Source organism: Eurytemora carolleeae, unplaced genomic scaffold, assembly GCF_000591075.1.
Source record: "Eurytemora carolleeae unplaced genomic scaffold, Eaff_2.0 scaffold1260, whole genome shotgun sequence".
In the NCBI taxonomy this organism is placed as follows: Eukaryota; Metazoa; Arthropoda; class Copepoda; order Calanoida; family Temoridae; genus Eurytemora; species Eurytemora carolleeae.
Genome location: NW_019397173.1, coordinates 1 through 14244, shown reverse-complemented (window position 1 = coordinate 14244; position 14244 = coordinate 1). Strand labels below are relative to the sequence as shown.

The 14244-nt window shown below is 32.5% G+C and overlaps 2 protein-coding genes across 2 annotated transcripts; both read left to right on the top strand.

Annotated features, from left to right (window-relative positions):
• Positions 1 to 1539: 1539 nt before the first annotated feature.
• On the top strand, positions 1540 to 8318 carry LOC111712507 (uncharacterized). Its single transcript, XM_023487143.1, has 5 exons — positions 1540 to 1647; positions 2637 to 2668; positions 3684 to 3743; positions 6437 to 6490; positions 7584 to 8318. The coding sequence occupies exons 1-5, from the start codon at positions 1596 to 1598 to the stop codon at positions 7689 to 7691; spliced, it is 306 nt and encodes a 101-aa protein (XP_023342911.1). The 5' UTR covers positions 1540 to 1595; the 3' UTR covers positions 7692 to 8318.
• Positions 8319 to 8815: 497 nt separating this feature from the next.
• On the top strand, positions 8816 to 14237 carry LOC111712511 (LHFPL tetraspan subfamily member 2 protein; the record flags this gene model as incomplete). The annotated part of the gene is made up of 4 exons (XM_023487146.1): positions 8816 to 8998; positions 11117 to 11253; positions 13372 to 13642; positions 14143 to 14237. Coding segments are annotated over exons 1-4 (639 nt in total), but the record flags the coding sequence as incomplete, so codon positions are not given.
• Between the last annotated feature and the right edge of the window lie 7 nt (positions 14238 to 14244).

Here is a 14244-nt window from a genome sequence, read left to right as displayed (position 1 = left end):
AAACTTCAATATATCTGGTTACGTGAGAACTTTCTTGGTAAGTCTAATTAACACTAAAAAGTCCTTTCAACATTAAAAAGTCTTTTTTAAATGTAAAAAGTCTTATTAACACTAAAAGATCTTTTAACACCATATCTATAGATTCTTTTTACGCTAAAAAGTCTTTTACCCTTTTAGTATTTTTAGTGCTAGCACCTTCATTTTTGACACTATCACCGTAAACTTTTGTGATTTTTAATGAAAAGAAATTTAAAGGATTTTTTTAAAAATTTTTTTAGTGCACAGGATAGAGTACAGGTCGGAAAAAAGTCCGGTCTGTGTAAAAAAGGATCCAATGCAAGGAAAGTTATTTCAGAAGTGTACACATCTTTTGTACTGCAGTGTACTGCATCTGGGACGAAACATGACAGTTGGTGAATAATTTAGAATGTCTTCTTCCATAATTTGTTAAGTTGTTTGATACCAAAGACAATAATACAAATACTATATGGGAGTCATGTTATAGTAAAACTGGTTTCCAAGTAAAATATTTTCCAGAAAAAGATTGTTTTAACAAAATAAACTGCTATAAGCCTTTAATATCTAATAAAGTATATAAAAGACGACTTTCATAACTATTTACCAACTGTCATGTTTCGTGGGACACCCTGTAGGAAACTATTATGTAAATTATCAAAATTATCAAAATTTAATGCTTTTAACCTCCTCGGATACTAAACGAACACTGATGCATCTATTCTTGTTTACAAATTCCGCTCAAAGAGAACTGGTTTCAATGTGTACGCAGTGTATACACGACCGCAATCAACTTTCCTTGTATTACACCCTTGATATAGCCCATACCTTTTTTTGTAACTAAAGCTACAGATCTTAAAACTATATTTGTGAAAAGCCTTTGAAAAATGGATGTAGAAACATGTGTCACACAGCACACTGTGATATTTTTTTTAAAACAAACAAATAATTTTTCGTTTTTTGACCCTTTTATGGCATTTTTTTCAACCCTTTTTTGGCATTTTTTNGTAAATGAATTTTGTTTGCTTGGACTTATCCTTGGTCGATATATGCTATACTATATCATAATAGTAATCTTACTATTTACAGATTGGGAGTTTACTTGGACTTATCCTTGGTCGATATATGCTGTACTATCATAGCAGTAATCTTACTAATTTACAGATTGGGAGTTTACTTGGACTTATCCTTGGTCGATATATGCTATACTATCATAGTAGTAATCTTACTAATTTACAGATTGGGAGTTTACTTGGACTTATCTTTGATCGATATATGCTATACTATCATAGCAGTAATCTTACTAATTTACAGATTGAGAGTTTACTTGGACTTATCCTTGGTCGATATATGCTATACTATAGCATAGCAGTAATCTTACTAATTTACATATTGGGAGTTTACTTGGACTTATCCTTGGTCGATATATGCGCACTAACTCATAGCAGTAATCTTACTAATTTACAGATTGGGAGTTTACTTGGACTTATCTTTGATCGATATATGCTTTACTATATCATAGTAGTAATCTTACTAATTTACAGATTGGGAGTTTACTTGGACTTATCCTTGGTCGATATATGCTATACTATCATAATAGTAATCTTACTAATGAGATTAATCATATCAAAGGTACACTTTAAAAAATTAAAACTGAAATATTTTTTTCGGATACAACTTGCAGATTTCCACAGCAAAGATGAGTTTAAAGGGAGTGTTCACGAAAAATGAAAGGGGAAGTAGGCTTGTGGCGAAAATTAAACGCTTTTGATCGCTACAAATCTTATTTTCTATCTGTTGCCTCTATAAGGAGAAAATTATCAAAACGACTTTTACTGAAGAACGTAGCATTCATACAAATTCAGAAAGTTGCAACATAGGACTCAGATAAAAAATAATCAATTTAATTTCAAACAAATCATGCAGATATTAAAACCTGAAGTAATCGATTATTTTTTGACGAATTCGTATAAGTTAATATTTCATAATATTTGTTATTTGTTTTATACACTTAAAATGACTTTTTTCCGGTAGGTGTCTCTGCCACGTGTAATCATGCATTCAAAGCACCGAGAGCAGAGACACCTGGCGGCCAACTATTTTGGCGTTTTAAGTGCATTTTAAGTGCATTTTATGATCCTAATCGTATATTGCAATTTTCTTAATTTGTATGGAGGCCACGTTCTTCAGTATAAGTCGTTTTTAACAATTTTCTCCTTATAGACGCATCTATAGAAGTAAGATTAGTAGAAATCAAAAGCGATTATTTTTCGCCGTAAGCCTATATATACCCCCTTTAATTTTTCGCGAACGCTCCCTTTAAAAACGGAAAAAATATTATTAATATTTTACAAGATAAGAAAACTAAGATATCGTTTCTCAGATAAAGGATTAAGAGTATCCGTGTTAGGTCATGTCAATAAATTAGCTTACTAAAAATCACAACATTAAGCTTTTAAAACCATTTCATATTTGTTGTTGACCCCTTGGTTTTAAAATAAGAAAAAGATTATTTTGTTCTTAAATGGGATATTTTGATTGATATTTTGATCTTAAGCTTAAAACAAAGTCATAAAATAAATTCATTAATTCTTAAAATAAACTTGTATTTTATTTTTCAGATGAAACTGTCCTGTATCATCAAATGGAAAAGGAAAAAGTTCTATTCTATTATCATAAACTCGAAAAACAATATACAGCGATAACCAGAAAACTCTGAAATAGGAAGACCACTTTCAGAATCAGTTGACTTTAAAAAATCCAACAAGCATGAGACACAGCAATTGTGCAGTGTAGACAGTCCCATTTGTTTGAATTAGTTATTTAATACAATGAAACCCTTAATAACGAATACATCGGAAGAATTTATCAAATGTCGTCTTGATAATTTTTTAATGAGTTTTATACTATATTACGTAAATTTCAGTATTTGCGAAAATAAATAAATAGCCATGAACATGCGGGAACAGTTTTAAAGAGTTCCATATAATCATTAAATTAAAAAACCAAATATCTGCAACATTCCATTATCAGAAAGTGAACAATACGACATTTGATAAATTCTTTCGATGTATTCTTTATTAAGGGTTTCACTGTAGTGAAACTATAATTTGCCTTGAAACAGCACCATATACACTTGAATATTGCAATAATGTCGTTTTCCTATTCCATTGTAAAATGTTTTTAACAAGGCTGTCACAAACTACAATAAATATTTACAGTGAGAACCATAAAACTGGAAAAGAAAGACGACACAGAAGCAATATTGAAAGTGTATTTGATTTTGATGACGTTAAAAAGAAAGTAGTTTAAAACGCAGCTTAAAAATCAGCTGGAAAGTGAAACGGTTTGTGCAAACTGCACAATTGCTGCGTCCGCCTTCATTGAACAATTAAAATTAAAACTAGAATTTAGAAGACGACTTTCTATTCCAGAGTTTTATAATTCTCACAAAATATTTTAAAACCAAAATAATTCAGCAAAATCTTTTTAACAGAACAAATTTTTAAAAATCCAAAGATTTTAGGAACAGTTCTATTATTATTGAAGCAAATGTGAAAACATTTTAAACGCTCTTATATTGAAAGACAGATTTTTAAATAAAAGCATTTTTGATTCATCGTTAAACACATTTTCTTGAGTAAAAATAAAATAAATCTTTTTTCGAGGATTGTCATGCTAATCGTGGTTTAGAGGTTTCAAAAATAAGTTCTAATATCAAACAAGAGGTATATAAAGCTTAAATAACGATGCTAATCAGATTTGGTGTCAGTATAAATTACAATTAACAGTGAAAATAAAATAAAAATCTTATATTCAATAATTTCCTTTTTGAAATTCGTTTTTAGTCAATAAGATATAAGTTTTTACCCAGCAAACAAACTCGAGTTAAAATCGAGTAACACTTGACTTTTGCCTTCTACAAGGGGGGTTTTAATCGAGTTTAAAAAAGTGGAGTTTTCACCTGCAATAGTCGTGCATATCTGGATTAAAAATCGACTTTTCACCAAGTTGGGGGGTTGTAAAAATCGATGTCGACTGGATGATATCTGGAGAATTTCTGGATGATTTTTGGAAGATTTCTGGATGATTTCTGGATGATATTTGGATGATATTTGGATGATATTTGGATGATATTTGGGTGATATCTGGATGATGAAAAGTGGAGTTGTTTTCTGCATTAATCGTGCCATATCTGGGTGAAAACTCAACTTTTCATCAAGTTGGGGGGTTGTAAAAAATATCGACCGGGTGATATTTGGATGATATGTGTTTGATATTTCGATGATATGTGGGTAATATCTGGATGATATGTGGTGATATTTGGATGATATTTGGGTGATATCTGGATGATATGTGGGTGATATCTAGATGATGATAGTTTTTTGAAGTTTTTAGAATTTTCTTTGGTCTCCATTATTATTGGATTTTTTTTTTCTGGGGGAAGGGTCACCATAGTTTTAGCAGTTTTATATATTTTTATTTTTATCATTGTATTGTTTACTTTAGATTTCATTGGATTTTAAAATTTTCCTCCATTTCTGAAGATTTCATAATTTTCTTTTGGTTTCATTATTTCTGACATTACTTTTAGTTTTAAATTTTCCCCAGATATGTGTTTCCAGTTTTCATCTTTAAATTACTAGAGTTTTCATCGTTTACTGGTGTTGAATTTTCGTAATTCATAGATTTATCTTTTTGAATTTTGCTACTATAGATTTTGTTTATTGTTCTACTGTAATATTTAAAGCGTGATGTAATATTTAGAGTATGATCATATACTGATAAACCCTTCAACCCTTTCTCCAGCTCTGAACGGAGTAGAGAACCTGAAGAATAAGAGCCAGTGCACCCCAGATCTTTCTACACCAGGAGTTGCTCTATACTCTGCAGAGGATTTTTATACAAAAACCCAATCTTGCTTGTAGCCAAGAGTAGCTAGAATATCGGTATAGACCAATGACTCCAGGAGAGGAGGAAAACGCGAGGATCCATGAGGACGGGATCTATTGTCCTCCAGATATGTTTGAGAAACCAGGAGGTTTATGAGACCTGGGGAAAAATGCTCTTTACAGACAGTTCCTTAACAACCAGTTGTGAAAGCATCTGACTCAGATTTAGAGCTAGAAGAACTCCAGAACCAGGTACTCCTTCAATTCAATCTCTGACTCCAGAGTATCCTTTAACTCCAGGAGCGGCTAAGATAACTGAGGAAGCATTTTTTGAAACAGCAGAAGACATGGAAGATGTTGTTGACAAACTATAGTTGAAGAACGGCTGCCTCATGGTTAAAGGAATCCTTATCTGAACACTCCAATCCTAGGACTCCTAGTGAAGATATAGAACTAGAGGACTTATCTGAATCTAAGGAAGCTGCTCAGGGCGATCCTACTCCCGAGCTGCTGAATGAAGTATTTGATTTTAGCGATCCTGAACCGCTACAGTTAGATGAGATGGAGGAAGCTGTTCAGAGACATAATGGACTGGAGCAGCTAAATGAGGGCTTCATGGTCAGAGATCCAGAACAGCTAAATGAGATATCTGGATTCCGGTAAGCTGCTCAGACAACCCCGGAACTTGGACAGTTAAATGAAGGACTTCCTGAAAGAGAGGCTTTGAGGATTGTATATAGGAAGTATACCTCAATTGACTAGACAGGGAATTGCAACACTTGAGGTGGAGCTCAGAACTTATGACCTTCTCTGGTTTGTCTTACTTCCACTGGATTTCTTGAAACCACAGACTGGATTAGCTGGAGCATTGGAGGAGCTTAATATACTCAAGGACCTTATAGATGGACAGAGGACTAACATACTGCATCTAGCTGAAGTGTGTCTTCTAAAAACACATGAGAAACTGATTAAAACAAGAATACCCTAAACAGATGTATTTCGACAAATGAACTAGTTGATAAATCACATTCCTCCATACTCTGAGAGATATATATATACATATAAGAGAGAGAACATTAATGGGGTTTATGAAGCAAAGTACAGGACTTAGAAGAAAGACGTTTGTACACGCCCAAACAGAGGGAGCAAATGATTGATCTCGAAAGATTTATATCTGTAATTGTAATCAATTGAATAGGTCTAATCATTACACTACTAAATTTTTGAATTTTGGTACTAGATTTTTGTATTTTGGTACTTGATTTTTGTATTTTGGTATTTGATTTTTGTATTTTGGTACTTGATTTTTGTATTTTGGTACTTGATTTTTCTATTTTGGTACTTGATTTTTGTAATTTAATACAGAAGTTAATATTTACAGTAATTCATAAACGAATAAAATTGCATAAATTTTGCTTAGAATTCGTATGAATAAACAAATCCAATTATTTCAAAATTTAAACTTGACACTACATGGCTTTTAAAATTAAATTTTATAAAAAACTTATTTCAATTCTCTATTTCTTCAGGAGAGAGATATAATTGGGCTGGAGCTAGACATTGATATCATGAAACAATTAATGGTAATTCTTTATTTTATTTTTATAACTCTTTTTTGTAATAAGCTCTGAATTGGGATTGACGGTACATATAAATTGTTGTCTAAGGAAATACGACAGTTACGAGACGACTTGAAGGGTGTCGTTGATTATTTTTAAATTGTGGGATCGATTTGTAAACTTACTCTTCACGTTTATAATTCTTAAAATAATAATCAAAAAATTTTCATAGTACTAGCTTTTACAAAATGTGGTCTGCTATTTGTTTGCCTGTCAATATTACTAGAAAAATTAAGAATTTTGCTCAGATTTTAATTTATTAAATAAAACAAAAATTGTCGAAATCTAAAAGAAATATTCATATATCTGGTAATAATAAAAACAAAGAAAGGCAGACCACATTTTGGAATACACCCCTATTATTTTGTAATTATGAACTCTAGAATTTTAATTTATATATATTTGGCGGTGTCGTATAGTTTGCACTAATGATTGATCGGACTAACGTTTTATTTGACGGTTAGGTTAGGTTAGGACAATTTCTGGGCCGAGCGCTGCGGCTAGGAAAGGCTAGGGGGCCGCGCGCTGCGGCCACAAGTGTTACTGATCAGCTGACTTTAGTGCAAAAGTACGTTAGTTCAATCGGACATTAGTGCAAACGATATAGCATCTATTTGGCTTTGATTTAAATTTCAAAGATCAAAGACGACCTTCAAGTCGACTTAAAACTCATGTTTCCGTATCAAAAAAATTCTAATGAATTGTGTCAATCTTTCTCCGATTGTGTCATCTTTAAAATAAAAAACTAATTTTATTCATAATGAAGAATACATAAATTACGTATAAACCTTGATTTACATTTTTCGAGAAAAAAATAGTTTATTGCAAACATATTTCTGCATAAACGTAAAAATAGTAAATCATTTAAATCTACATTTAATTCAATTCAAACAGTATATTTATAATCATCATTACGTAGCTATTTCATTGTTTCAATCATTAAGTGGTGCACCCCCCCCCCTTCCGGTTATGGGTGGGAGCCGATCCCTCCCTCCCTCCTTCATTATTCTAGATTGATAAAGCAAATTATTGTACTTTGTTAATTCCCTTGTTTTAGGTGAATTTGATGCATAAACTGCAGAGCGAGATATTTTTAGCTGAACTAGAGTCAAGCCGTGCAGCAGGAGCTGGAAAACTTGAATTTAAAAGATTTAAACGAAACTAATGCAAAATGTGATAAATCTTTTTCACTGAAGGTTGTAAAAAAAAGTTTTTTTTTACATTTGAAAAAAAATGCACTGTACGTATACGTAGTAATTATTTATGATAAATGGTCCGAATTTATTTATAATAATTTATATCAAAAAATATTTCCCCGGAAGCCCGATGCAAATTTCACTAAGCACATATGTTAGAGCCGGCCCGTACGCATGCGCAATGTTTATAAATACTGCTACGCCAAAAACATCTGAAAATCCAGGGAGAACGCTTTCTTTTCAACTGCGTAACTTATTTAAATGCTTTCCTTTCTCCAGTTCAACTTAATGCATTTTTTACATGGAAAACAAAACAAAGACATTTAAAAATTACGATATATTACTTATGTTTAGCATTGTTGTTGAGTAAATGAATTTTGTTTGTTGATTTGTTCATTCGCGACATGGCTAAATGAATTAGAAATTAAAGTGAATTTGCTTCAGTTACAGCTATAGATTATTTTTATAGTTGTGTACATTCTAGCTAGTACTGTATACTAAAATTAACTGATTTGTTTTTACTCTAAAATACTAAAAATATTATTATTATATTCCTGAGAACGATTTTTGGACACCCCAGGCCCCCCTCCTATCAATTATGTACATGGATCTTACAGAAAGTGTCTCAACTTAACCTAACCCGTGGCCGCAGCGCTCGGCCCAGAAAGTGTCTTAACTAACCTAACCCGTGGTCGCAGCGCTCGGCTCCCTAGCCCATCCTAGCCGCAGCGCTCGGGCCAGAAAGTGTCTTAACCTAACCTAACCCTAAATAATGCTAAATAAATACTAATTTTGTCATGTACAAAATTGATAGGGGGGGGGGGGGGGGTCCAAAAATCGTTCACTAGGACAGACCCTTATAATTACAATGTTGTACTTTTCAGATATCGATAAAAAAATAGAAAATATGTATTTGAAATTTGTCAATAAAATTCATACATTTGTTAATTTGAAAAGACATAGAAATCAGGCGTATATAGGGGGGATATTGGTAACCAGCCCCCCCCCCCGTATACGCCCTCAAATTAAGGTTAATTTAATTCATACATACACATTAGAGATTGTAATATGGGAAGTTATTTTAATAAACATTTTATTAATTTGTTTAAATTATTCTTTCCAGAGTTAATCTACATAAAGATGTGCACAATAATAGTAACAATACGATCTGTGCTGTGGGCAGTAATGACCATAGTCGGTACATTAATGATTTTAGTTGCTCTGTTCACCAATAGATGGCTCCAGGGGAGAGAAACTGGACGAATTACTAGTGTAGGTAAGTGCAAGAAAGAAATACCAGGAGTCTTCAAAGGATTTAAGTTTTTGGCACATACTTATATTTTCTAATCTCTCTATATCTTTGTAACCTGATAGTACGTAAACCTTTGGTATTTCAAACTTTGACTATTTTCACAGATTGCATAGTTATAAATTTAAAAGGTCTCCGCTATCGAGTTGCAAAGATAAAAGGATTAGAAAATCAGAGTTTGTGGCAAAACATTATTTCCTTTATATAACAAGAACAGGAAAACTTAGAAAGGAATAGAAATATATTTTCCCGAAATGTATTTTATTTTACATTTTTTGTTATCTATATATATATATAGATATATATACGTCCCATATCATATTAGATTATCTCCAAGTTTTAACGCCAAAATAAACCCATAATACTCAAAAAACCTCGCATTCTTAAATTAGCCTTATTCAATTTTTCAAAACAATTCATTCTTCTTGAATTTTCTGATTAGTCCCAAAAATCGTAATTTTGACCGATTGATGATTTAATATGATGTGGGACACCCTGTATATATTGCTTGTCTGCCTGTCCGATTGTGTCCAATAAACGTCAAAACGGCTAAGATCGGGCCAAAATTTGTTGAGAACCCTCACATGACCCCAGGGGAGGTGTATGAATGATCAAAATTACAGTTGTCTTAAAAAAAATTTATTATAATAAAAATTTTAAAAATCACTAAAAAATTTTAAATCTTCAAAAGACATAAATTTTGTCTTATCAAAGTGATCATGCTTAAAGATTGAGCAATTATTAAAAGTTGAAATTTGGAAGATGGGCGCGACGCCTATTTTTTTAAAAGTTTCTTTCGTTCTTTCTTACAGTCTCATTTGACTGTTCTGGCTTGAATTTGTTTATATTCTTCCCCAAAGTTTTCCAGGGGAAGAGGGAGGCCGGAGGGGACATCCCCCCAATCTTCCAGGGAGGCGGATCCGCGGAGGTTTCCCATTCAAATGGGGAGGGGACGATTCCCCGCCCTTGAACCGTCTCTAAATATAGCTAATTAAAGTAAATCTGAAGTGTAATTGTATAAAATTAGTCTCCTTAAGTTAAGAGAACCCTCTTTAATTTTATTTGGTTATTATTAAGTTATTAAACCTCTCTTGTGAAAATAAACAACTTAAACCTAACTTTTTAATCAAAAGAACAATGATAATAATAAATGAAATAAATAACAAATTATTTATTTATGAAATATAACAAATGGGCAGGGGGGGGGGGTAATAAAAATGGGACATTATTAGGCATGTTTTTTCATTCTTTTTGATACTTTTTACCCTAATTTTTGTTGATTCTCCCCTAGAAATCATTTATTTCCCCTAATAAATAAAATAAATGTTTAAGCTCTCGCTAACAAACATAAAATATGGAAAAAAATGATTTTCATACGGGGGGCAATGCTTTTTTGAGAAAATATACACCCCTGAATGAAGGGACAGGGGTTGCTTGAAAAACAAATCCCGATCGACACTGCTTTAATCGCATCTGGACTCTGGATCATCATAAAATTTCATCTTCACATAAATATTTTTTTATAATAATCATCTTTAGTTATATATATACATATATCAATAAAATAAAGGGATACAAAATAAGAGTACGAATTTAAGAAAAGAATTCTTCTTTTTGATAACACATCAATCTCTCTAGAAGGAATAAGTTATTAAACGTACAATCCTAATCCTATTTGGCCCTATGTCCTGAATTTTTACTGAAAAGTACGTTACAACATGCTGTAGCTGCAAAAAAAGTTGGTTTGGTACTTCAAATGATCATAAGTGTTTAGTGAATGAGCCAATGCTAATTCCATTAAAATCCAAGCATCAAAAAATGGTTCAACTATGTGGATTTTTGTAAAATTCAGGGATGTTATTTTTTTAGAATTACATCCCCTCCTTGGGGGTGGGGAAAATGATTTTTGATGATTTGGAAGGAAAAAAAGTGAAAAATATCAAAAGGCATGGGGAGGGGAAGAAAAATGATTTTTCGAGAAAATATACAGGCCCTGGTAAAATTTGACTCTATAAAAGTATTAAACTGTTAATAGAATTTAAAAATAAAAGTGCAACAGTAACCAAATATTTTACCTTATTTCAGGTCAGGCGATGGATTCCTTCATGAATATCGCCAACAACGTGGAGAACGTGATAAAGGACGGCGAGGGAGGGCTGGGTAGTGTACTAGACAAGAATATTGGTATTTTCCTAGACTGCAAGGAGATAGCAGGACAACAGGTTATACAGGGGATATATATTGTATATTTACCTAGACTGCAAGGAGATAGCAGGACAACAGGTTATATAGGGGATATATATTATATATTTTCCTAGACTACAAGGAGATAGCAGGACAACAAGTTGTACATTCCTTGGTCGATATATGCTATACTATCATAGTAGTAATCTTACTAATTTACAGATTGGGAGTTTACTTGGACTTATCCTTGGTCGATATATGCTATACTATATCATAGCAGTACTCTTACTAATTTACAGATTGGGAGTTTACTTGGACTTATCCTTGGTCGATATATGCTATACTATATCATAGAAGTAATCTTACTAATTTACAGATTGGGAGTTTACTTGGGCTTATCCTTGGTCGATATATGCTATACGGTATCATAGTAGTAATCTTACTTATTTACAGATTGGGAGTTTACTTGGACTTATCCTTGGTCGATATATGCTATACTATATCATAGTAGTAATCTTACTAATTTACAGATTTGGAGTTTACTTGGACTTATCCTATAGCATAGCATAGTAATCTTACTAATTTACATATTGGGAGTTTACTTGGACTTATCCTTGGTCGATATATGCTATACTAACTCATAGCAGTAATCTTACTAATTTACAGATTGGGAGTTTACTTGGACTTATCCTTGGTCGATATATGCTTTACCATATCATAGTAGTAATCTTACTAATTTACAGATTGGGAGTTTACTTGGACTTATCCTTGGTCGATATTTGCTATACTATCATAGCAGTAATCTTACCAATGAAATTAATCATATCAAAGGTACACTTAAAAAAATTAAAACTGAAATTTTTTATTCGGATACAACTTGCAGATTTCCACAGCAAAGATTAGTTTAAAGGGATTGTTCACGAAAAATGAAATGGGTATAGGCTTACGGCGAAAAATAAGCGTTTTTGATCGATACAAATCTTAATTTATATCTGTTGCCTCTATATGGAGAAAATTACTAAAACGACTTATACTAAAGAACGTAGCGTCCGTACAAATTCAGAAAGTTGCAACATAGGACTCAGATAAAAAATAATCAATTTAATTAATCATGCAGATATTAAAACCTGAAGTAATCGATTATTTTTCGACAAATTCGTATAAAGTTAATATTTCATAATATTTGTTATTTGTTTTATAAATAATGCACTTAAAACGACTTTTTTCGCTAGGTGTCTCTGCCACTTATGTAATCATTCAAAGCACCGAGAGCATAGACATCAGGCGGCCAACTATTTCGTCATTTTAAGTGTATTTTACGATCCTAGTCGTATATTGCAATTTTCTGAATTTTTATGGACGCTACGTTCTTCAGTATAAGTCGTTTTTAACAATTTTCTCCTTATAGACGCATCATAATGAAGTAAAATTAGTAGCGATCAAAAGCGATTATTTTTTGCCGAAAGCCTATACCCCCTTTAATTTTTCGCGAACATTCCCTTTAAAAACGGAAAAAATATGAATAGTATTTTACAAGATAAGAAAACTGAAATATCGTTTCTCAGATATAGGATTAAGGGTTTCCATGTTTAGGTCATTCAACAAAAGCTTACCAAAAATCACAAAATTAGGGGTCAACAACAAATAAGAATGGGTTTTAAAATAAGAAAAAGTTTATTTTTTTTTAAATGGGATATTTTGTTTTCCATCTTAAAACTTAAAACAAAAATTAAACGATGTCAATTCTTAAAATAAACTTGTCTTATATTTTCAGATGAAACTGTCCTCTATCATCAAATGGAAAAGGAAAAAATTCTATTCTATTATCATAAACTCGAAAAACAATACACAGCGATAACCAGAAAACTCTGAAGTAGGAAGACGACTTTTAGAATCAGTTGACTTTAAAAAATCCAACAAGCATGAGACACAGCAATTTTGCAGTGTAGACACTTGACAGTTCAATTTATTTAAATCAGGTATTTAATAGTGAAACTACAGGGTGTCCCACGAAACATGACAATAGCAAGACGAATTGAAAGTCGTCTTTGGTATTTGAATTTATTTTTGACATTTAGTCTTCTATCTACTTTAACATGTATTATGATTTGAAAAATAATTATTTCGATTGTGTGGAAAATTAATGATTTTTTTAGGTTTTTGCTGGAGAGTGTATTCCTGACCTTGACAAACTTTTCTCCGATAAAGGACTGTTCTCGGAGAACGACCAGGACTATCCTCACGCCTGGAAAGCTGGGATCGGATGTTTCATCATAGGTCTGGGAATCATGGTGTTGACGGTGATGTTGTCCTTGCTGACCCCCTGCTGCAGGAGCTGTCTCTGCTGCTCCGTCTTCACTGTCTGCGGTTCATTTCAATCCTTCGCAGCAATCCTTTTTACACTCGGCCTTCTCTCATTCCCAGCAGGTAACCCAGCACCCCTGTCCGTGCGCATATCAAATATAGCTTGTTTGTTTGATTGTTTGTAAGTATCCATGCAATAAACGTCATAACGACTGAAATGATTGAGCCTAAATTGTCTTTTTTGCAACTTTCATTTCATTTTGATGTACAGGGTTACCCACAAAGAATAAGACTTCAGAGACAATTGTACTGAACTTATCTAGTCCGATTTCTTGCATTCAGAAGAGTTTATCTGGAACATTTATTAACATTTATCATTTGTATATTTTTAAATGCATCAATTTTAACAGAAAAATCCGGGAAAATTAGTTTTTTGTTGAAAAAATGGCGAATTGAAAAGCAAAAGTTAAAAGCCTAGAATGTAAATAAATTCCTAATGTTAATCTTGAAACAATATAGAAATCTACATTTTATGGGAAATTGGGTTAGAAACTCTCAAAACTGATAAATTTTATTTTTAAATCTGAGAATGTGATTGTTTCACTGAAATTTGTATCCTGCAGGATGGGGATCCGAGCGTGTTGTACAGGCTTGTGGAAACTCTGAGCCCTTTATCATTGGACATTGTCAGATTGGAGGAGCCTTCTGGATGGCTGTGGCCGGAA